At 32.4% G+C, this 21,671-nt stretch overlaps 2 protein-coding genes across 5 annotated transcripts in view; one reads left to right on the top strand and one right to left on the bottom strand.

Annotated features, from left to right (window-relative positions):
* Nucleotides 1-1,617: 1,617 nt before the first annotated feature.
* Nucleotides 1,618-4,214, top strand: LOC108733982. Its single transcript, XM_018465350.1, has 3 exons — nt 1,618-1,806; nt 2,106-2,163; nt 3,634-4,214. The coding sequence occupies exons 1-3, from the start codon at nt 1,720-1,722 to the stop codon at nt 3,789-3,791; spliced, it is 303 nt and encodes a 100-aa protein (XP_018320852.1). The 5' UTR covers nt 1,618-1,719; the 3' UTR covers nt 3,792-4,214.
* Nucleotides 4,215-4,734: 520 nt separating this feature from the next.
* LOC108733999 (alpha-1-macroglobulin-like) overlaps nt 4,735-21,671 on the bottom strand; it is a 24,792-nt gene continuing 7,855 nt past the window's right edge. The window contains exons 2-21 of one of the 4 annotated variants that reach the window (XM_025974999.1): nt 20,287-20,377; nt 19,817-20,227; nt 18,040-18,288; nt 17,687-17,959; nt 16,521-16,755; nt 14,281-14,384; nt 14,137-14,215; nt 14,047-14,082; nt 13,205-13,304; nt 11,699-11,927; nt 10,222-10,433; nt 10,078-10,160; nt 9,216-9,331; nt 9,011-9,161; nt 8,171-8,403; nt 7,046-7,313; nt 6,187-6,335; nt 5,904-6,116; nt 5,082-5,313; nt 4,735-4,956 (exon numbers count right to left, since the gene is read on the bottom strand). In XM_025974999.1, the coding sequence (XP_025830784.1) occupies nt 4,760-4,956; nt 5,082-5,313; nt 5,904-6,116; nt 6,187-6,335; nt 7,046-7,313; nt 8,171-8,403; nt 9,011-9,161; nt 9,216-9,331; nt 10,078-10,160; nt 10,222-10,433; nt 11,699-11,927; nt 13,205-13,304; nt 14,047-14,082; nt 14,137-14,215; nt 14,281-14,384; nt 16,521-16,755; nt 17,687-17,959; nt 18,040-18,288; nt 19,817-20,098 (3,441 nt within the window). In that variant the 5' untranslated portion in view covers nt 20,099-20,227; nt 20,287-20,377 and the 3' untranslated portion in view covers nt 4,735-4,759. Of the gene's footprint in view, nt 4,957-5,081; nt 5,314-5,903; nt 6,117-6,186; nt 6,336-7,045; nt 7,314-8,170; nt 8,404-9,010; nt 9,162-9,215; nt 9,332-10,077; nt 10,161-10,221; nt 10,434-11,698; nt 11,928-13,204; nt 13,317-14,046; nt 14,083-14,136; nt 14,216-14,280; nt 14,385-16,520; nt 16,756-17,686; nt 17,960-18,039; nt 18,289-19,816; nt 20,228-20,286; nt 20,378-21,671 lie in introns of all 4 variants that reach the window. The other 3 variants (XM_025974998.1, XM_025975000.1, XM_025975001.1) reach the window with 3 other exon arrangements.

The following is a 21,671-nucleotide window of genomic DNA, read 5'->3' as shown; positions in this document are numbered from 1 at the left end:
AAACCACAATTAAAAGCTAAGATATGTACCAGTTGCGCTGTATTTTAATTATTTATCAATATTTATTATTTTAACTTTAATTTATTATTTTAAATTGCTTGTTCCCTCCTGTAAGGGCTCAAAACTTACATTATAATGGGCATTATGCTTTTTGGCATACTTACAAACAAAAATCTAAGTAATGATAAATATCACCATCAAAATGATTAGTTAGTTATAGTTTTAAAAAATGTTTGATATGATGATCAATAAAGCCATTAACTGAATTACAATTCATACTGAATCTAATGGAATTACTTCGCCCCTTCCAATCTCAACTTTTTATTTCTAATTAGTTGATCCTCAGGAAAGGCGAAACACATAATTTAAGAAAAAACCGCGCACCGAGGATTTCGTACAAACTTGTAGGTTTAGGTAAATTGTTCGTCAGAGGAATCGAGTTTCGAAGATTTTTTTCGCTTTTTCCGAGTATGTTGTATGTTTTCCCCACAATCAGTCTCCAAAACGGATAATTACAATGTTACAATTAAAGTGATGTTACTACAAATTTTGATTCCATTGCGAGTGTCAAAATATGCAGCATAAACAGCCGAATCTTTCGATTGCGTTGACTCAGAAACAGGCCCCTCTTTTCCATTGGGCATTCTGCCCTCCGCGATCGACGGGGACACCCTAGTTTCTGTCAGATCCATCCATCAACCGAAAACCAATACTTATTACCGAAAAATATATTTATTTTGGGGAAATCAACCATTAAATACAAAACAAAATTGAAAACACATTTCCAAATGTGGAAAGTGCATTAAGAATCTTTTTAAGTATGATGATAACTAATGGTATTATTGGGGAGTAGTACTCTTTCTCCAAATTGAAAAGAATAAAAAATGAATTAAGAAGTACAACGCTTTAAAAAAGATTGACCAGTATGTCGTTAATGTCCATAGAATGTGATGTGCTCAAAGACATAGACTTTGAACAACTGATTGACGAGTTTGCTTCTGTCAAAACTTTTCAAATAAACTTAGAATTTTAAGCACTAACCTATGAATGCTGAAGGAGTTACTGTTCCGAATTATATTACTTACAATTATATATTCATTTAATGTGATTTAAAAGAAACATAATTACTGAATAAATTTAGAATTTTGCTTATCTACACTTTTTGGCTGTTTTAACAAAATAGTCCTCTGTTAATGTCATAGGGGCCCCGTTATCCTTATGCGCCCAGGGCCTCCAATAGGTTAAAGACGATTCTGCTTAGAAGTTTGATTTTTTTACAGCTACAAGAGATTACAGACCTGAGTATTTGATATTAATTTCAAATTGATACATCCGCACGTTCCCAAGAAAATGGGTGTTGATATAAGTGATCCTATAAGGGTTCTTTTTTCTTTTTGAATCTTATGCATCATTGATTACAGAATTTTACTCTAAAAAAGATATAACTCGTCCAATATTTAAAATATTACAATTAAGTTTTTGTAAAGTATTAATACGAACATTGTTAAGTGCAAGTTTGTAAATAATAATACGTTTCTTACGCGAAAATAAGGTCATATTTGTACACAAAATTAACAATTGTTAATAGTTTATACAAACGCATACCTGCCAGGTAACGTGAAAACATTTAGGCAGAATTTTAACTAGAGGTTGGGTGTGAATCAACAGCAAACGCATTCTATATTGATACTCAATAAACATTTCCAACGGAGTCTAGAAATGAAATCGTTAAGGTTCTTATTGTTAATATTTACTGCTTCTTCAGGCTTTGTTTTGGCACAAGATTGTGGGACATTAGGGGAGAATGTAAGTAATAAACGCTTTTTATAATTGTAATAGCAAGATATTTGGTTAATTTTGCTATTTATGTTTTAGCAGTTTTATTTAGAAGCGCTAAAGATCTACATTTAAAAATAAAATAAAGAGATAATAAAATAATACAATTTTGCGCTACATTAACTGATCAGTCGAACTATTATGTTAATATATGTATGTAAGAAAGGCAACAAATTGTTAAATTAATGATTAATGTCATGAATAAATAAACCAATATTAATGTTTTACGGAAACACTGAAAAATTATAGTCAAAAAAGTTTTCTTTTAGTGCGTGGACGACAAACAATGTTGCGGAGGCTGCTGCATTGAAAATTTCTGCACTCAAAGTGAGTATAAAAAGCAATAAATATTAGTAACTAATGAGTATTAAGCCAAAATGGTTTGCACATAGTTGTGACCGTCAAACATTACGTAACTGCCGTTTTAAATTATAATTTTAAGCTCCAAAAATGCTGAAAATATAAAATCAAAAGTTATTTCTGGCGCCACTCCCTGGGNACGCTTCGCTGTTCATCATATGCTCCAAATTATAATACACCACATTCTAAAATGTTAACAAATATCTTTGCATAAATTATTTACTACGGTCTTTGAATACGGTATCGCTGCTGGAGCATCATTGATTCACAGTTAACAATTAATATGGTTGTATAGTCTGCCGTTTTAAATTATAATTTTAAGCTCCAAAAATGCTGAAAATATAAAATCAAAAGTTATTTCTGGCGCCACTCCCTGGGCAGGAATATTTTTTTTTATAAATAATTGACTGACGTAAAGGTCGTTAACATGCTATTTATGAAAAATATTCATTTAAATCACTTACTAAAACTTATCTTGGTATGCAAAGAAAAAGAAGGAAAAAAGGGAATATAAAGATAGAATTATATGCTCGCAAACGGTTAATTTAGAAATTCGAAAAAGATTGTTAAATGTGTATGTTTGGAGCGCGGTATTGTACGAGTGCGAAACATATACGATGGGCGTTCGAAATATGGTGTTATGGGCGAATGATGAGGATACCGTGGATACAGATGGTTAGAAATGAAGAGGTATTAGAAAGAATAGGAGAACAGAGAACTCTGTGGAAGTCAATAAGAAATAGGCGAGATAGGTTGGTGGGACACCTTTTCAGGCATGAAGGTTTAGTGAAAGGCATATTAGAAACAGAAACAGGAGTTAAGAGGGGTAGAGGTAGATCTAGATTAGATTACTGTTCGCAAATAGTTAAGGATGTAGGATGTTCTAGTTTTAGGAAAATGCGAAGATTAGCTCAAGATAGGAAAGAGTGGAGGTGCGAGTCAACCTTATGATGATGATTAGGGGAATTAAATTATTGAAATTATATTCTTAGCATCTTGATTTAATTCCGAATCGCGTTATAACATGTTAACTTCAATTATCTTATTAAAAGTGTGTAACTCATCCAAACGAGACCCAAAAAAACAATTAGGTACTTTTTCAGTAACTAAGATTGACGAACAACGCAATAGATTTTCTATATATTGTTCAGTAACTTCCAACTTCCATGATGAATAATAGACACTGTTTTATCGCACATTACGAACACTGACCATACAACCTAATCACCAAAAATTTTGATTTTTTGGAATGCTTAAATGTGTCCCTCTCAAACGATGCGCCACACGATAAGAAAAAGTTATTTCTTGCACTGCCCCACAAAAAACAAAATTGAAAATATAAGCTTTAATTGTCAAAATGCATACCCGTCAGCAAATATTATCTTATATAGATTCCGTTTTTCGTACAAAATTAACAAATTGCTTATTTTACTACAGCATATGACAATTGTCAGCTTGTAACCTATCCCTGCATGGAAGAATATTGCCCACCCGGTTTCGAGTGTTACATGTTTCAACCATCCCGTTTTTGTCAAGGATGTGGATTACAAAAAGCATGTAAACCATTTAAGGATCCAGGACCTGGAAAATTTTAAAAGGACCCATAAACAAATTGATAGTCTAAAAGCCGTCACTGGTTGGAATTGCTTCCTAACGTTTCGCTAGCACGAGTGGCGATCTTCTTCAAAGGTGCTTCCATCTCGAACGCTGGTTGTGGACAGTCCACCTCTGAAAAAGCTCGCCATTCGTAAGCAAGAAGGAGAATCGACAACGGCTTTTAGACCCGGGGTCCCCAATCAAGACAGCTTTGAGCCTACAATCCTTCGTCATTCTCTAAATATTGTGATTACCTAATTATAAAGTAATAAGAAATTTATTTTCACGTGTTAATTTTATAAATATAAAACTAAATGTAAGATACAATGTAAGTACATCTATGTATATAAATCATAGAAATTTGTAATCAATAATGAACACATTAAAAAAAAAAAAATAATAAACTATAACGTAAAAATCTAGTCATAATGAAATAAATTATGCATGGTTAGATATCCTAGAAAATTTTTCATCCTGGAACGAATCACTAGACAAATAATTTGTTTTTGTCGTTGTCGTGTTGACACTTTCTAAAAGTAAAATTTCTCAAAAGTTGAATTGAAAATATTGTAATATTTTTCTAAACACTCCAAAAAAGATACAGAAAAACTAGCTAGCGGTAAGCTATAAAGTTATAGATAAAAAGATACGTTTAATATAACCTGGTCTAAATTTTTGTATCTGATTGGCAGTTTTAATAAGTGCAAGTTTGTAAATAATAATACGTTTCTTNATTGGTACCAAATTGGAAAAATGGATTCCTTATAGATAAATTAAAACGATCACAGAACACAGAAATGTGTCGGAATTTTTTATGTCTAAAGAAGACTATCTAATAGCGTGAAAAAATCTTGAAGATATGTTTTGATAAGTATTTTCAACTTAACTAATTTTGAATATTATGTAGGTACAGCCCATTTCAATTTGTTTGAATTACTTAATAGATAATATTATTGTATTATTGACATCAATAAAAAAAAAATGTTCTTACAATGGCTATTTGTAGTTCAGGTTTGTAATAATCATAAAGCTTTGCGATGGCATCAACCCTACTGTCAACTACAGCATTTTCATTGATTGTAAATGGTACACATATTGGATCATGACTCAGTTGGGTAAAGTACAAAACAACTTGATTTTCACTTTCTTCAAACCTTTTCACTTCTTCAAGAAATAGAAAAAAGTTTTTTCAAAATGTGTAGGTAAAAGAAATTGTAGTCAAAATACTCAAGATTTTTTTTTTATCAATAAAAAGCTAATAAAAATTAATCGTAAGTTTAAAAACTCACTTGAGTTACTTTCTTGTAACTTATACAACGATCCCCTATCGGGTTCATAACCAGTCGGCATTTTAATTTCTAAAACAGCCATATTCGACTTTATATCCGGCATTTTGTATGCTAAACATGGAGATACCATCGCTATTGAACATTTATCAGTCGATGAAACTGATTCAACATCAACTGCCAATTTAAACGCTTCGCTGTTCATCATATGCTCCAAATTATAATACACCACATTCTAAAATGTTAACAAATATCTTTGCATAAATTATTTACTACGGTCTTTGAATACGGTATCGCTGCTGGAGCATCATTGATTCACAGTTAACAATTAATATGGTTGTATAGTATAAAAAGTTTTTTCTCAGTATCAAAAATTGATAAAAATTTAACAAAAGTCACGTTCTTTTTTCTTCAATGCAAAATTTTTGAGTTACGAAAAACTAAAAAAACGGGGTTTTATATTGGATCTGAAGAATGCACCCTTTATATTTAGTGGCATTTACAATTACTGCTTTTATCATTTTTAATTGACGTATTTATGTAGCAATAAAAACCCGTGGATACAATTGTTCCTTACTACTTTTTGATTTTAAACACATTCAATAGCCTAGATATCAATTCAACCATTTTAAATATATAAAATGCTTATGAATTTTTGCAGTTAACGGTAAGATAAAGATTGTTGTCCCTATATTTTGTTAACTTTAGTTACATTTAAGCGATTATTATGTAGATGTATGAAGCGGGCCTTTTTTAAAAGAACCGAAAAATAAAAACCTATAAATAAGAGCCATGAAACTGATTTATAAAGTCATTAAAACTTACAGTTGCCAAGACACATCCCTGGCCATTAACAATAACCTTAATCACATTCGGAAGTCGAGATACGGATATTTGTTTTGTTTTTAATTTGTCTCTATGAGTTATTGGCATGGTATGTTCTCGTTCGTTGGTGGCCACATGTACTGACAAGTTTGCAGATTTACCTTTTACGAGGACCATATAACGAGAAATAGCATCCAAGGCAACAGCTGTATCCTGCAATTGCCGTTAAACAATAATAGCAGCGAATTAAGTTTGAAATTATTATCTTTATTAAAACACTAACTTGAGATGTTGTGAAACCACCGTGGGATTGTCTCTGAGTTATAAGCCACCGTACCACGGAATGGGCATGAATTAAGTTTTCAGTACCACCATGATGCAGCAAAGTCATTAAGGCGTAACCTGTCATTTCTATGTTAGTTGAAATTGATTCTAAAATTGTTCAAAAGTACTTACATTACACACAAATCAAATACCAAGTGTTCTAACTTTTTACAATTAAATTAAAACTAATCTCGATCAATTGTATTAGTAAATGTTTAACTGAATCAACTAAAAGGTTAAACATATCGTAAGGAATGTCCTCGTCTATTTCGGGATTTTAATTTTGTTTCATGACTTCGGAAGATCCACATTCTAGCATTAATTGGTGACCCTGGGATGATTTTTTTAATAATATCTCCATTGAGGATTTCGATAAAAATTTGTAGATCCTATATATACATTTATGTTTAAAGAATCTCTGCAAAATTTAATGATGTTTGGAGAATAGATCAAAACTATTCGATAAAATTTAATTATCGTGCTTTCTTACGAGAATTTCGAGAAATACTGTTATAAACGAATGCCGCAGGCGATCGATACCAGCAATACCTTTGATATGTGCGAGCCACAAATCATATAACGTACAAGCATACGGCGAATATTATGTGTTTATCTAATGTTTTATCCTAATTTTTGAACACTTTCTACGTAGAATCCTCTGTAACGATGCGGATGACAGTAATGGTTCTTTTTAAAAACCTATTACATGACGTCTCACATTGTGCGACGCATTATTTAATTAAAATTTATGTTTAACAAATAAACACATACTATATATACTGATTACCAACTAATTTTATTTACATTTTCTTATTTACCTGGTGAACTCCACCACATTAAATTATCCTCCACAATGGCAATTTCCAACAGCCTCCGCAAAGCCCTCGTGGCTTCGCTCTGCCATCCAATGAGACTCAATGCGTAACTACTAATAGCCAGAGTGTATTTATCAGGAGAATGATGTCCTCTGATACAGAACTGAGCATCATTACGTACTTTTTCTTTCAATTCAATACCCGACTCTAAAATACTTATGATAACATAAGATGTGAGAGCTGCGGTACTATTTTCGTTGCTTGTGCCACCCTAAAATATTGACGAACTTGATATTTTATAAACACCGTTGACTTTTACAGTTGCGTATTCTATTTAGAACCAGATTTACTAAAGATTGGTACCAAATTGGAAAAATGGATTCCTTATAGATAAATTAAAACGATCACAGAACACAGAAATGTGTCGGAATTTTTTATGTCTAAAGAAGACTATCTAATAGCGTGAAAAAATCTTGAAGATATGTTTTGATAAGTATTTTCAACTTAACTAATTTTGAATATTATGTAGGTACAGCCCATTTCAATTTGTTTGAATTGTGACCTTGAAGAAATGTGCGCGGAGAGAAACAATACACACTAGGCGTGAGCAAGACAGAAATAGTTGGAACAAGCTTGAACGAACAGAGCTCTCGATGGGCGCTGTTAAAAGATCGGCTGGAACTGTACAGTACTAGACGAAAATGTTTAGCAATTTCTTAAAACAAAAATGTATATAAATTAACAATAGAAAACAAAGCAAATGTTTTATAGGTGTGTAGAGCGTTAAGTTAATTCATTTGTTATTATTTTTGGCTAAATATGCTTTTAAATAAAGCATATTCTTAAATTTTAACGAGGCAGTTTAAATAATTTTGCAAATGGTACTGTACACTTTTGTCTAGTTTTCGCTCGATGATCAGTGAAGGAATGAGCTACGCAGACAAATATGATTGAATTTGGAATTATGCTACGGCGCATCCTAATAAAGGGAAGGGGCATATCTCGAACTTCTTGAAACGAACAGTACCTGTTAATTTTTATGGGATTGTCGAAATTGTTAAACAGGTGCGTGCATGCACTTAGCCAAATTTTGGTGTTAGGTCTTTAGTAAATCTACTTGTTATTTACCATATCATGAAACACGTGTGAGACGGCATTAAAACAACCATTTTCTAATTGATTCATTAATATCCACTCCACCGCTTTATCTATGATACTTTGATCGACATAAATATGTTGCTTAAGTTGCACTAATGTTCTAACAACAAAAGAAGTAAGAAATGTCGATCCGACTGCATCGTGATAACCAAATGCAGAAAATGAACCATCCGTATGGACGTAATTTAAAATTCGCTGATATCCTGTTGGAAAAATAGAATGAAAGGAAAAAACTTAAATTTTTTCAATCTGAAAATTCTAACAATATTAGTTCGGGCCATAATGTGGACAAAACTTAAAGAAGTAGTAAACTTATTTCACTGTAGTTTTCGAATTAACAAGAAAAATTACTGTTTTCAAGCCCTTTATCAGTTTTCAGCTTTAGACACCCTAAAAATCATTCAAAATATTGTAAATTTATATAAATAATGGATTACTATACATTGTTGCCGAATAATTCATCAGAACTGCCAAATATGGGCCAAACTTTCGATCTTATTAAATCCCATCAGCACGCCACAAGCAGTCTTCAGGATCTTACTAAGGTATCTACTTATCCAACAAAAACGACAATAACGCAACAACAGTAGGTATACGTTTTTGGTCACTAATTTACCAGACGGTAATCGCGATGTCGATCTTATCAGATCCCATCAGCACACCACATATAAAATACTGATATCAGTAGATGGCGATATACTACCTTAGATTTATAGTGTGCTGGTGAGATCTACTTGCACTTCAATAAATTATTTTAACTATATATGTATAACTAAATCATAAATAAAATAAATAAGACATTTCCATTACCAATTTTTAAATTTCTTATAATTCTTTGTCTTGTAGGACCAAGTAGTTTTCCAGTGGCGTTTAGATATCTCAAAATATATAGGTTTGGAGCAATGGCGGCGACTAGTTGTTCGCCGCACCCGGAAGGCACATTTATCAATTTTTCTATATTCTGAAAAGTTGAACGTGTCAACCATTTCTAATTTATAAAATAAAAAAAAGTTACCCTTATTGTAGGCCCCATAAGATCGGCATCAATTGTAACAATAGCTTTATCCGAATCCCGAATGATATCATTTGGTACACTTAAAGTCCAGCTTACATTATTGGGAAGCACATTATCTTAAAGTAAAAAATTACCAAAGAAAAGGCATTTATTATTAAAAAAACATGTTCGTATCTTTTCGTTCCACAAATTAACAAGACATATTGTCATGATTCTTACCAAAGTATATATATAAAATACAGGATAAAGCGGAAGTGAAAAAAGGGAAACAGTCCAAAAGCCTCCATAAAAAACGTTAGTTATGTGGACCAAGTTTTGATTGCTTCAAAGTTGTTTTTTCATCTTTTACAAACTATTTCTAAGTGATGTGAATAATTATGAAAGATGCAAACTTTTTTCCACATTAGTAAACTCACAAACTTAACAAATACATTCAACATTTATTTCCAAAAGCCTAATCATTGTATAGGTACTGAAGAAAAACTCATGATCGCAAAATTTCAAAAAGCTTCTATTTTTAGCATGAAGCCTACGAATTTTAATGTTTCGGTTTCTATAATAGATCACACTACCAAACCCATCAAATATCGCTAAACATATTATTATCGGAATGTATTAGATTTAAGTTTATGATCTAGTCCAGTTGATGATACTTTAAACAGCATTTTCATTTTCCTTCTAAAATTTTGATATAAATAAAAAAATGCCTTCTTAGGACAAACTTATTTACCAATAACTCCGAAACTAAATCATTGGAAAATTTAAAAAACTTTATTAGTACATCTTTTCCCGCTCTTGTATATTCGTATTATGTTGTTAGTATCAATTAAATTATGAAAAATGTATTAAATATTAAAATTACCTCCACCACAGAGTAGTATAGAGCCAGTTTTTTCCACGGTATGACCTTCGGGTTCGACAATAATTGACTTTACCACTTCGTCCCTATAAATTTTAGTTAATTTTATAACCGGAAGGATACACATATCTTGGCATAAAAACAAACCTTTTGTTAATAATAATATCAGGTCCACATTCTCCGGGATAAGATGAGTCAACTTCCGCTAATATGCTAATATTTATTTGCCCCAAATATGGAGATTTGATGCGAAATATGACAACTTTGCTATCATTCGGATGAACGCAGTGAGTTACTGCACGATCGTCGGGATATCCGATTGAGTCAACGTTACTTGTATTTCCCAAACTTATTCTCAACTGGGTAATAGAAACTGCTTTTATATTTGCATGATTTACGATTTTATATTTTTGTATAGACAGACAGACAGACACCCAACTTTCCTTTTGCACCATTTGACTCACCAAATCTTAAGATCCTACATTTGGCTCATTAATGTTTATTAAATTTTAATTAAAAGTTCTTCTGTGGGGGTTCCTCTTTTCCATTTCAAGATACAAAACCTTGAAATGGTTATTTTTGAAATTCCTCTTAGCCCGTGTTTTCTATTATACAAAAAATCGTTGAAGAAGACATTTTTGAGCTTAATGAGAGCTTTCATAAATACGAGGGCGGTTCAATAAGTACCCGTGTTTGGACATACGACGCTCCTGAGGGAAATTGGTGTTGTCATCGTGTGCTGCCATCTATCAAACCATGCCAAAACGAATTTCAGACTGATTGATAAGTTAGTTTGGATTTGGCAGCCATTCGACTGAGACGTGTTTCGTTATTTTCGCTAAGATGGAAAAAGAGCAGTATTTTGGTTTTTTGATGGGAAAAATGCGAGGAGATAAAAGCAAAGTTGGATGCTGTTTATGGAGACATTTCGCCATCTATGATCACACTTAGATATCGCTTCAACGAATTTAAACGTGGGCAAAGGTCCGTTTTTGATAGGAAGCCTGGCAAACGTTGTTACCGAGAAAATCATGTTACGGAGTTTTTAGGAAAAGGAAGAACGATCACTGGACAATACTACAGTGAGTTATTGGACCGCTTAGACAAAAAATTGAAGGAGACACGGACGCATTTGACGAAAAAAAAGGTGCGTTTTCAACACGATAACGCACCGGCACATTCATCAGGAGTTGTTGCCGTCAAACTGGATGAATTACGTTATTGTTAACTGCTGCCGCAGACCCCGTACTCACTCGATTTGACTCTCTGCGACTTCGTCTTGTTCCCTACCATGAAGAAATGACTCGCGAGAAAAAAATTTAGCTCAAACGAGGAAGTCATCGCCGAGAGAGGGAGGATTTTGGAGAGTTCGACAAATCTTATTTTTTAGAGAGGTAAAACAAATGGTAGGGACGTTGGGAGAAGTGTATCTTTCTAAAAGGAGACTATGTTGAAAAATAAAACAAAAAAATTAAAAAAAAAGTGTCTTCATTTCTAACACGGGTACTTATTGAACCGCCCTCGTAGATATGTATTACTTGTCTGGGGTTCAATGAATTTTGGTCAATTTTTTGACCACCGTCGTGTAAAAACAAAGTAGGGGTTTAGTTGCCTGGTTACTTACAGGTATACTGTAATTTAGATAGTTGAAAATAATCGTTTGCAGGTGAACAATTTCGTTACGTTTTATGGTACGAGGTGCCAAAACATCAAGAAAGAATGGTTGGAAAACGGAGATTTCTAAATTAGGGCTAACACCGACTCCCTTTGTTGGAGACACACACAAAACATTAGTGATCCAGTTAGTAATGGAATGGGGTAATGGTCGTGCAATTTGCAATTGCTCGTTACCACTGAAACCATTTCAAAAAAATATTATTTTCCACTAAATCAAACTTTTCATATTAGTCATGACTTGTATTAAAAAAAATTGCAATATTTATCATTATATTAAACATCTAAAACAAACTGCTAAATTATTTTCAGTAGATCTGTGTAAAAACTAACTAAACTTGGTTTTTAAAACGAAAATTATTTACAATCGTTAAAAAAGGGTGATAAATAGAATAAGTTGGTGATTTCAAAGTCAAATAATTCACTGATTTCTAATCAAATCTTACGTTAAATAAAACCAAATCAATCGAAGAACTAGATGTAAGCAATGGTACATGTCAACGTCCAAAAGTTATCAACAGTCTCAATCGACGTTTCAACTGACTAACTTGTCTTCGTTATGTCTTACGTTTTTGTTCACAGTGTTTGTTTGTTTGATTGTTGACTATATTTATTTATGTGAAAAACATTGACTATGTAACTGTGTTTCCATCTTTTACTGATGACCTGAAGATGATCAAAAACAATGATCGAAACGTCGTCATTGTAATGTTATAAAAATAAAGAGTATTACAAATATAATTTGATTTGTAATTGACGAAATTAACTTCGTTTTCTTTCTATTTGGATACGAAAACAGACGAGATTAGCTTCTTAACACACATAACCGTTGTAATATGGTCTTCGACATACTAGGTAGGAAATACATGTGTTCGTCCATTCGTAAAATTTTGGCTTGAATCTTTTCTTTTTGAACTGATGCTATCCTGATTCGGGTCTATAAGCCATCGTCGGTTGGAACATTTCGCTAGTCTGAATGGCGAGCTTCTTCAGAAATCCTTCCACCTCAGATGGTGGATCTGAAAGAGCTCGCCCTCGTGATGAAGAAACTCCAACCGACGACGCACTTTAGACCGGAATCAGGATATAGCGTCAGTTCATGATGTCATATTGATCTGATTGATTTTGAGCTTCTTGACTACAAGCCATTGTGTCAGTGGATTCATTTTTTCGATCTAGTTGCTCAACTTTCTCGAATCATTGGACAAAAGTTTCAGTAAATGAATTGTCTTAATATATAATCTTCGGGTTTACGTTATGATATCCCATTCTTAACATCCAATTGATTTGTATTATCAATTGTTTTGAATTTATTATTTGACTTTGAAATCGCCCATTTAAGTATTCTGTCTATCATCTTCTGTATCATTTAATATAGTTTAATGAATTTTATTTATTATATAAATATATTTAGTAAATTAGCATTAATATGATAATACTAAGAAGCTAAACTTACTCTAGAGGTACTAAATCCCATAACCAGGTTTCAGGAAATAAAGATCTTTTGACTATTTCTTCATCTGAATCATCGACATTGTAATGATAACCTCTCATCTCTAACGAATTAACTAAAGATTTTTAAGTTACTAAACATATTACGAGATGTTAATAGGTAAAGGTCTAGATGATGGCCCCCTTTTGGTGGTGGGGTAGGGGGTTTGAAAGAGAGCATCTCAAATACCACTATACCATAAAAAGTTCGTGGCGGTCTCACCCCCATAAAAAGTTATGGGGGTTCAAAGTTAATAAATATGCCAATTTTTATACATTTCTAGGCATGTAAATATTTATATAGTCATTCTTAAACAATATTCAAAGGTAAAACTAATGAAAAATACATAAAAATATTGAGAAAGTTATATAAAACATTATTTAAATATCTTTATCAATAGGGTAGGTTAGGTTAGGTTATCGGGTTTTGTTCAAGTGACCACCCTCTTTCGATCCCCCACCTCCACCCGCTTGAAAATAATTTTTTTATTGAATTTTATTTGAATTATAGTGTATGAAAATTATCAAAATAATCAAATTTCAACCCCCATAACTTTTTATGGGGGTGAGATCGCCGCAAATTTTTTATGGGGTTTTACTCAGGTGACCACCCTCTTTCGATCCTACCCTACCCCCACCCCCATCTAACCCCCATAACTTTTTATGGGAGGTGAGACCGCCACGAACTTTTTATGGTACAGTGGTGGGGGAGACCTCCTCTTTCGATACCACCCACCCCACCCCCAAAGGGGGTGAGGGCCATCATCTAGACATTTACCTGTTAATACTTTTTTATATCATTCGTACCTTTTGAATGAGTCGAATTTAACGGCGACGGGGGATCTGATAAAAGGACGAAACGTTTTATTTACAGAATTAAATTATTCACTTACATACTGTGGTTAACTAACTTATTACCTTCTTCGCATTGTTTCGTAAGAATATTTAAATTAGTAATAAATCCAACTCCAATAACCTGAAATTATTTTTAGTTTATTATGATTCATTCGCTTCCATTTAATTTATTGTTTATATACATACATCAAATGCTTCAAAACTATCGTACTGACTAGAGAAATAAGTTCTACTTGGAGAACGCCTTCTCCTAGCAATCGGATTAGAATTATTATTAGTTTTTTCAATGCCTACAACCAATAATTTATTTAATAAGATGTAGAAATTTTTAATGCATTAAGGATAACGCTATATTGAACTGACTATTAATAATCAAATCGTCAGCCCCGCGCCGCGCAGTAATATAAATAATTTGAAATTTTAATTGAGTAATTGAATACTAAACAGCTCAAACCCCAACTCCAAAACACGACACTGGACGTACTTTTCGGTAAGAAAGTGCCTTCTTCAGGGACTAAAGAACACTAAAGACTAAAGATAAGGTAAAAATTATAACTACTAACTGATATTTTGGTCCTGCGAGCATAACTGCATATGTCAACTGTAATGTTTAATAATCGTTACAAAACAATTAAATTAGACAAAATAGTAGAGATTAAGTTGTAAGACTCCTGTCACTATTAAAAGAGCATAATCGGTTTTTATAAATAAACATATTTTTAAAACTGTCAAGCAATGCTATTTCTAGTTGCTCATATTGATCCCATTATTTTCAGTAGAAATATGCTGGAAAACACTGGATTTTCCAGTTATACTAAACCTAGTTTCACTAATATATTTCTTACTGCAATCTTTACAATTAATTTCATATACATCTCCCGCTTTTATAGAAAAAGAATTCTATCCTTAGGGTTACCAAGAAGAGTTCGGAGAAAGTTCAAGTTTGAACTAAACGCAATTCGAAACTCGAGTTTACGAAAAATACCAAAGAGTCTGCGAGTAAATCTTGGCTCGTATGGCATAGTAATAAACGTAAGTAACCTTCTTTTTGGTACCTATCTCTATTTAATGGAAAACTAAGTTACTAACTAACCATTGTACAAGAAAATTAAAACTAATCACTTTATGTAGGCTACAACGATTAGAGTCGTTTGTGGAAGTATTTGTGGATTTTCCATTCCTATGAGGTTGTAACGAGAGGAAGTCCCTACCGACTCTAACTGTTTGGTCTAGAAAGGTGAATTGTTTCTATAAGGAAAGAATTTAGAATGGGTGAGAAAGGGAAGTAAATAATTTTGCGAAAGAAGCAGTAGAAAGTGTTTTGGTTCTGNCTAAGTTTAAATAACATTGGTATTTTTGGATAACATTTATCGCCCTGTACCTTGAAAACAAAGCTACTTTTCAACAATCATCAAAGCACAATATATTTTTAGAACAGACAAACGAATAAGCCTTTCAAGTTTTGCCGCCTATTTAATCAACACCGTGTATATGTGAATAAAAAGAAGATCTACGGAAACATATATATTAGGGCAAGTACAATCAATCAACCTGAGTCGTTTCTTCAGGAAGTTGATGTTCAAACTGAACTAGACCTGAATTCGTAGATATGTTATCCAGAACATTAACTGTTAATCCAGACGGATTTATAACTTTAACTAGTGGTATCTGAAATAATAATCATAAGTGTAAAGATGTACACTAAAAATATATGTATGAAAATTTTTAGAAAAAATAGTAGGAGATCAAAAAGGTGAAGGGGTAATATTAAAAAGAATAGAAATAGCGTTTAAGTTTGAAGGGAAGGGGAAAAGGTTCTTTGTTGTATTTTTTTTAACTAGAGATGTGATGTGCAAAATGGTTTCTTAAAAGTATTCAAATACAAAATGCAAATACTCTTTTGATATCTTATTTCAAATGTAAAATACAAAATAGATTTCCCTTTTGANTAAGGAAAGAATTTAGAATGGGTGAGAAAGGGAAGTAAATAATTTTGCGAAAGAAGCAGTAGAAAGTGTTTTGGTTCTGAAACGTACTTATATATTATAAGTATAATTAATTTACCTCTGCTTCAACAATTTCTGAAAAATTAAAGTTAGGAGTGGTAAAAGATAGCAAAGTACTTCATAAAAACTCGCTATCTCGCGTAAAGAAAGCTTTGGAGTAGGTACCTTGACATACAAGACTATTAGGTGGGCAAAATTACGTATGATCCTCAACGATTAATAATGAATAACAACATTACAAAATTATAACAAATGACAGAAATTGATCATATCTTACCTACCTTGTTCTGAAAATTTATTCTTTTTAAATATAATTTCAATATTTAATAAAACTAGTTGAATGAGTTATATGTCAGTTCAATTAGCATTTCTCACATATCGATCAATGTTATTCGTTTCTATTAGTAATTTTTTAGTTACCTAAAGGTTTTCTAACATGTCTAGGAACGCAGTTAAGAATACTTGTCTGCTTTGTTTCTTTTTCTTCAATAAACGGTTTCAAAATGCTAGCCACAGTCAGAGGTTTTGAGTTACTCAATGCAATTGACGATTTATCCATGGCCGATACTGCACAAATTGAATCTGCCGATGTTTTTATGGTAAGTTTAGCTTCATCTCCTGGCCGAAATCCTTTTTCTGACCATTTAGCATTCACCTTATCGGTAATAAAATTAAATTTCAATTAACGTAATAAAAAGATCCACCTCAGGATGAGGTAGGCATTTGAGTTTGTTTTCCAACCAAAAGTTGTACAGAAAAGTATTTAATATTTTTGTTATTTCTACCTCAGACCCATAATACATAGTCTGACGTCAATATACGTCTCTAAAACTTCAAAACTAACTTTACTCAATTCTCTATGAAACTTAACGAATATTTACATTTATTGCCTTTGTCATTTTTATTATCAAGTCTTGTAAATTAAATTTACTTTCAACAAATCGTAGTGACATAACTAGACAGTTATGAACTGAATTGAAACGCTATAGTCGGGACATACAAAATTGGCATAATCCGTAATAAAACTATCGCATTTACTTTCTTCTTTCAACTTATTAACTAGACTAGTTAGACAGTTGTTAACATAACATCTACTTTTACTCATGACAGGCGTTATAGGGTACATCGTAAACATAGAAAAGAGATGTCAGATAGGAATTGCAGCGGACACTAATAAAGAAAAAGGAAAAACGTTACACCAATTGATGTGTAACAGAAAGAGATGCGGACAAGCAGAATTTCAGCATGTAGCCAGCATCGGACTAAAGAATGTTCAGGAATTTAGGAAAGCAAAAGGCGCTTCTTTAAAGATGTAATTCCAATCAGGCAATTATAAAGCCGACCCTGTTCTTTTAACCAACCTCTAACCGTTTCACTTTGTCTGTACTCCTAACTTAACAACGGCATGTTCAAAATGCAGCAAATGACTACATTTCCAAGTGAAGACAATAACTCACAGATAATTTTATTGCAGACTGCTAATTGTGGTCGTCCCAACTATAGAAGGAAGAATGTAGATGTCCCAAAATTTACAAGCAATTGAGTAATGCAATTCTCATATTTAATTTCTACTTCTATTTACTTACTTCGTTCGGCAGACATTTCTCTATATTAACATCAACTGAAGACGCTACAGTTTCGGCTGTTTTCAAGACGAAGTACAACAACAGTCTTGCCTTTGAGTACACTTCGTTTCCCAAACTAAGTTTGAAACTGAACTTATCCACAAAATTATTGTTTTTAACAAAAGAATGATTAGAACCAACAGCGTTATTCAATTCGGTAATCAATATCGGATGATGCTTAGTAGATCGATGAATCAATCTGCCTGATTGAAATATTTTACTCCTTGATTTAATCTAAGTTCATTATTAAAAAAAAGTAAAAATGAATAGTTGATAAAGTTATTTGTGTTTACGTATATGGATCAATCACTTACAATGTAATGAAAGTAAACTGTTTCCCCAGAATCAATTAAATTTGACGAATACTGAACGATATATTCTTGCACTGATTGGCACTGTAAATGAGTTTTTTGCATAGGTTCCAAATGAATGTAACTTCTACTTGGCGAATACCATCTACTAATTGAGGCCGATGCAGTCACTTTTGTATTATATCTATCAGGGAATGACTGGCCAATTCGCGTAGGCCATTCTTCTTTGATAGTTTGATTTAAAGAAACTGCCTTAAATAATTTTTGGTTTATGATTATTTAAATAATTGTGAGAATATTGAGGAAAATAATCTGATTAGTTCCGGACTGGTTAAAATATGATAATGATAGTAGGCTGAATTTCTCCCAACGTGTAAAAGTTTTTATTCCGTCACCGAAAAATTCATTCGACTTTTCTCTAATCTAGGGCTTCATACCTGCCATCATCTCATTGTCCGAGTTGTAGTAATGATTATCCTCGAGGTTTTTTTTTAATAGAGAAATAAAAAAATGAAATTTGCGGGGCACAAAAACGAGAGTAGAGAGTGTGGAATCTTGCGTTCGTTGTGTCATTAGAGGCATCCTGGTGCCAATAATCTTGCAGCATGACATACTTCACGCATCCACCTCCCGCGCAACTAAAAATACTCTGTGAAACTTTAAGTTTGAACCGATTCCGCACTCTCCTTACTCTCCCTATTTTGCGCCCAGGGATTTTATATTTTTCCTTTATTCAAGAGAAATTTCATGGGCAGTCATTACACCTCGGACGATGAGGCGAAGGCAACTATCAAATGTTGGGCTAGAGAAATGTCAGAAGAATTTCGCAGCGACGGAATGAAAAAAATTGTTACACGTTTAAAAGTGAATATACGGAAAAATACACATATGATTAAAGTTTAAGAATTGCACTTTAATTTACATTTTGCCCAATCATCCTATTTACGTTTGTTAGCGTTTTACAAGCGTGTGTGTTAGTTTTTAGCCTACCCTTGTAATTACCGTTTTGAAAGTCATAACCCTTTCATGATCAATTTCAGATTAAATAAGAGAGCGATTCTTGTCTCCCATTGCAGCATGATTCTAATGCACCTACAGTGTAAAAATACTTGAGCTCTGTAACACCCGAATACTTCGGTATTATCCGGATACAATTTGTGTATATAAAATGTTGTGCTTTGGGATCTGCTGTAGATAATTCGTAATGTATCAGTATGCAGATAAGTGCTTTTTATATTTCCACGGATACAATTTATTATTCTAGCATTAAATATTTCCCAAGCAGTGCGAGTGATTATAATAATACAGTTTACGAGTATCCTAGTCCAGCTCTAAGAGATACGATGATGCTCATTTAAATAAACGAAAACATTTTTAAAATATGTCTTTAATCGATTCAAAATCTCTTCTCAGGCTGTGGCCTATAAAATTGTTCTCAAATATTTTAATATCTTCACTGATAAAAGGTACCCTATGTCATTTTCTGTACCCTTGACAATGTTTGTACAAAATTTCATGATAGGCTTTATCCGCGACTTTGTTCGCGTTGATGTCCTAAATATGTGTCGAAAATCATCTACGACCACAATACCAATTTTTCTATCCCTCGGTAACAGTATTTTTTTATAGATAAAAGGCACCCTATGTCCTTTTCTACACCCCTGACAATGTGTGTACAAATTCATAATGATCGATTGAGTGCGTGAAATGGTAGCAAACAAACAAACAAACTCTCACTCGCCTTTACATCAGTTAGGATACTAAACAGGTAGGGACTTACTTGTAGGTCCACTTTTATTACATTATCCTTTAACGGAGGTAATGAAAAGTCGATACCATTGTCGTCATCAAATGTGAAGTTTGAACACTCTTTAATATTTTGTATATTCCAAACGTAATTTACCGCTACAGTGTAGCAAATTTCTACAACTTCGCCTCTCAAATCAATTAATACATTTGTGGCGCTAAGCCTACCCTTATATGAGAAGCCCGGATGGAAAAATAAAATATCGTCGGAAAATTTCATTTTATAAGCTTCGTTGACTATGTGGCTTTTTGACATTGAAGTTTCGGCACGATTTGTGCCATGTTCTGTCACTACTGAAGTTATTGTTAGATGAGAATGCACTTGTTCGTGAAGATGCAATTCATTATTGGTATAAACAAAAGTTGCGCATCCGTCATCTTCTAGCTACAATTGTATAAAAGAAAGTAATAAAAAATTTCGAAAAGTTATTCTCCTTTTCTTACCCCTTTAACTTGAGTAATCGCCTCTCTGTTAAAATATTTGAAGCTAATTTTTATGAACACAGAACCCTTCACATTTCTACCATATGTGTATCTTAAAAAAAGTCTAACTTTAATAAAACAAACAAACAAACAAGTAAACAAATAATAACCAAAATTATAAAAACATTACAAAGGTACTTTTACAATAAGATATCATATTTTATTAATTAAAATTTAGTTTGAAAAATTGTATTCATTTACATAAAGTCTTTTTAACATAAAATTTTCGGAAAAGTACAAATTTTTATTATTTGGATTAGATTCCCTGAAATAAGGCTCGTAGCTAAATAGACTACATTAACTAAAGCAATAATTCTCTAATCTGGATTATAATCCTTATTACACAAAATCTTTTGACTGAATTTTTAATAAAATGAATTATTTGTTTTTCAGAAACTTTGCATATTTTGCAAATGGAAACCATAATCTTTCTTTTAAAAAATATGAAATATTTACTAACTGTAAATAAGTACCTATGCTATGAATATCTAATGGGAAGTAAGCTAAAGATATAGGTACCTATAAAAATCATTTGTAATATCTACTTCCCTTAGTGTAATAGCAATTACATTATTATAATTTTATTTTTCATACAACACACGTTCAATAAAACTAATATTAGAAAATAAAAATCCAATTGAATGATTCAACGAAATACTCGGCGTACCTATACATATTCCGACCGGACATTTTTATCAATAGTAAACTTATTACTGGTACTATTTGTAAGTATACCCATTCGAATTTTTGAATATTCATATTTTCTCTCAATTCGATATGTTTCGAGTACACCAAAGAAAGTTTTCTCTGTATTAAAAACTGATGCCAAGCGCGTGTGCGTGTTACTAATAAACTCATATAGGCAATGATGACATGCTTATTTGTTGTAATCTACAAAGTACCTAAGTATCATGTTTATTTCGTAATATCAAGGAGACAAATTACTCAGAGTTTCGCTTAAAGGGCAATAAACTAATTAACATAGCGATTGACATGAAAATACAATAAATTAGGAAACTCCTTTTGTATCTATAATTAATTGTAAGATAAGCATTATGTGTACACAATTTGCCATTATATTTTTGTGTGTGAATACAACATCTAAACATATTCAACAAGATACCAAGTGACTTTGAAGCTTTTAAATTTTTTTAGTATTGAATTACAGTAGAATCCGCTTATAATGAAATCGAAGGGAAATGACGAATACGTCATACGAAGCAGGCGTCATACAAAGCATAATCTTAAATAATAAACAACTCTCTATTTTAGTTAGTTAGTTATTTTAGTTATTTAGTTTAATAGAGAGAAAAACCACAAATTCTATATATTTATTAACAGAAAAA

The sequence above is a fragment of the Agrilus planipennis genome, unplaced genomic scaffold, assembly GCF_000699045.2.
Source record: "Agrilus planipennis isolate EAB-ADULT unplaced genomic scaffold, Apla_2.0 scaffold36, whole genome shotgun sequence".
NCBI classification, from domain to species: domain Eukaryota; kingdom Metazoa; phylum Arthropoda; class Insecta; order Coleoptera; family Buprestidae; genus Agrilus; species Agrilus planipennis.
The sequence above is the reverse complement of the archived record's forward strand: the minus strand, read 5'-3'. Positions and strand labels throughout refer to the sequence as shown.

Coding starts and splice junctions, on each gene's coding strand:
- LOC108733982 (XM_018465350.1), top strand. CDS start 1,720: ATGAAATCGTTAAGGTTCTTATTGTTAATATTTACTGCTTCTTCAGGC. Junction 1,807..2,105: donor GTGGGACATTAGGGGAGAAT/GTAAGTAATAAA, acceptor GTTTTCTTTTAG/TGCGTGGACGACAAACAATG. Junction 2,164..3,633: donor TGAAAATTTCTGCACTCAAA/GTGAGTATAAAA, acceptor ATTTTACTACAG/CATATGACAATTGTCAGCTT.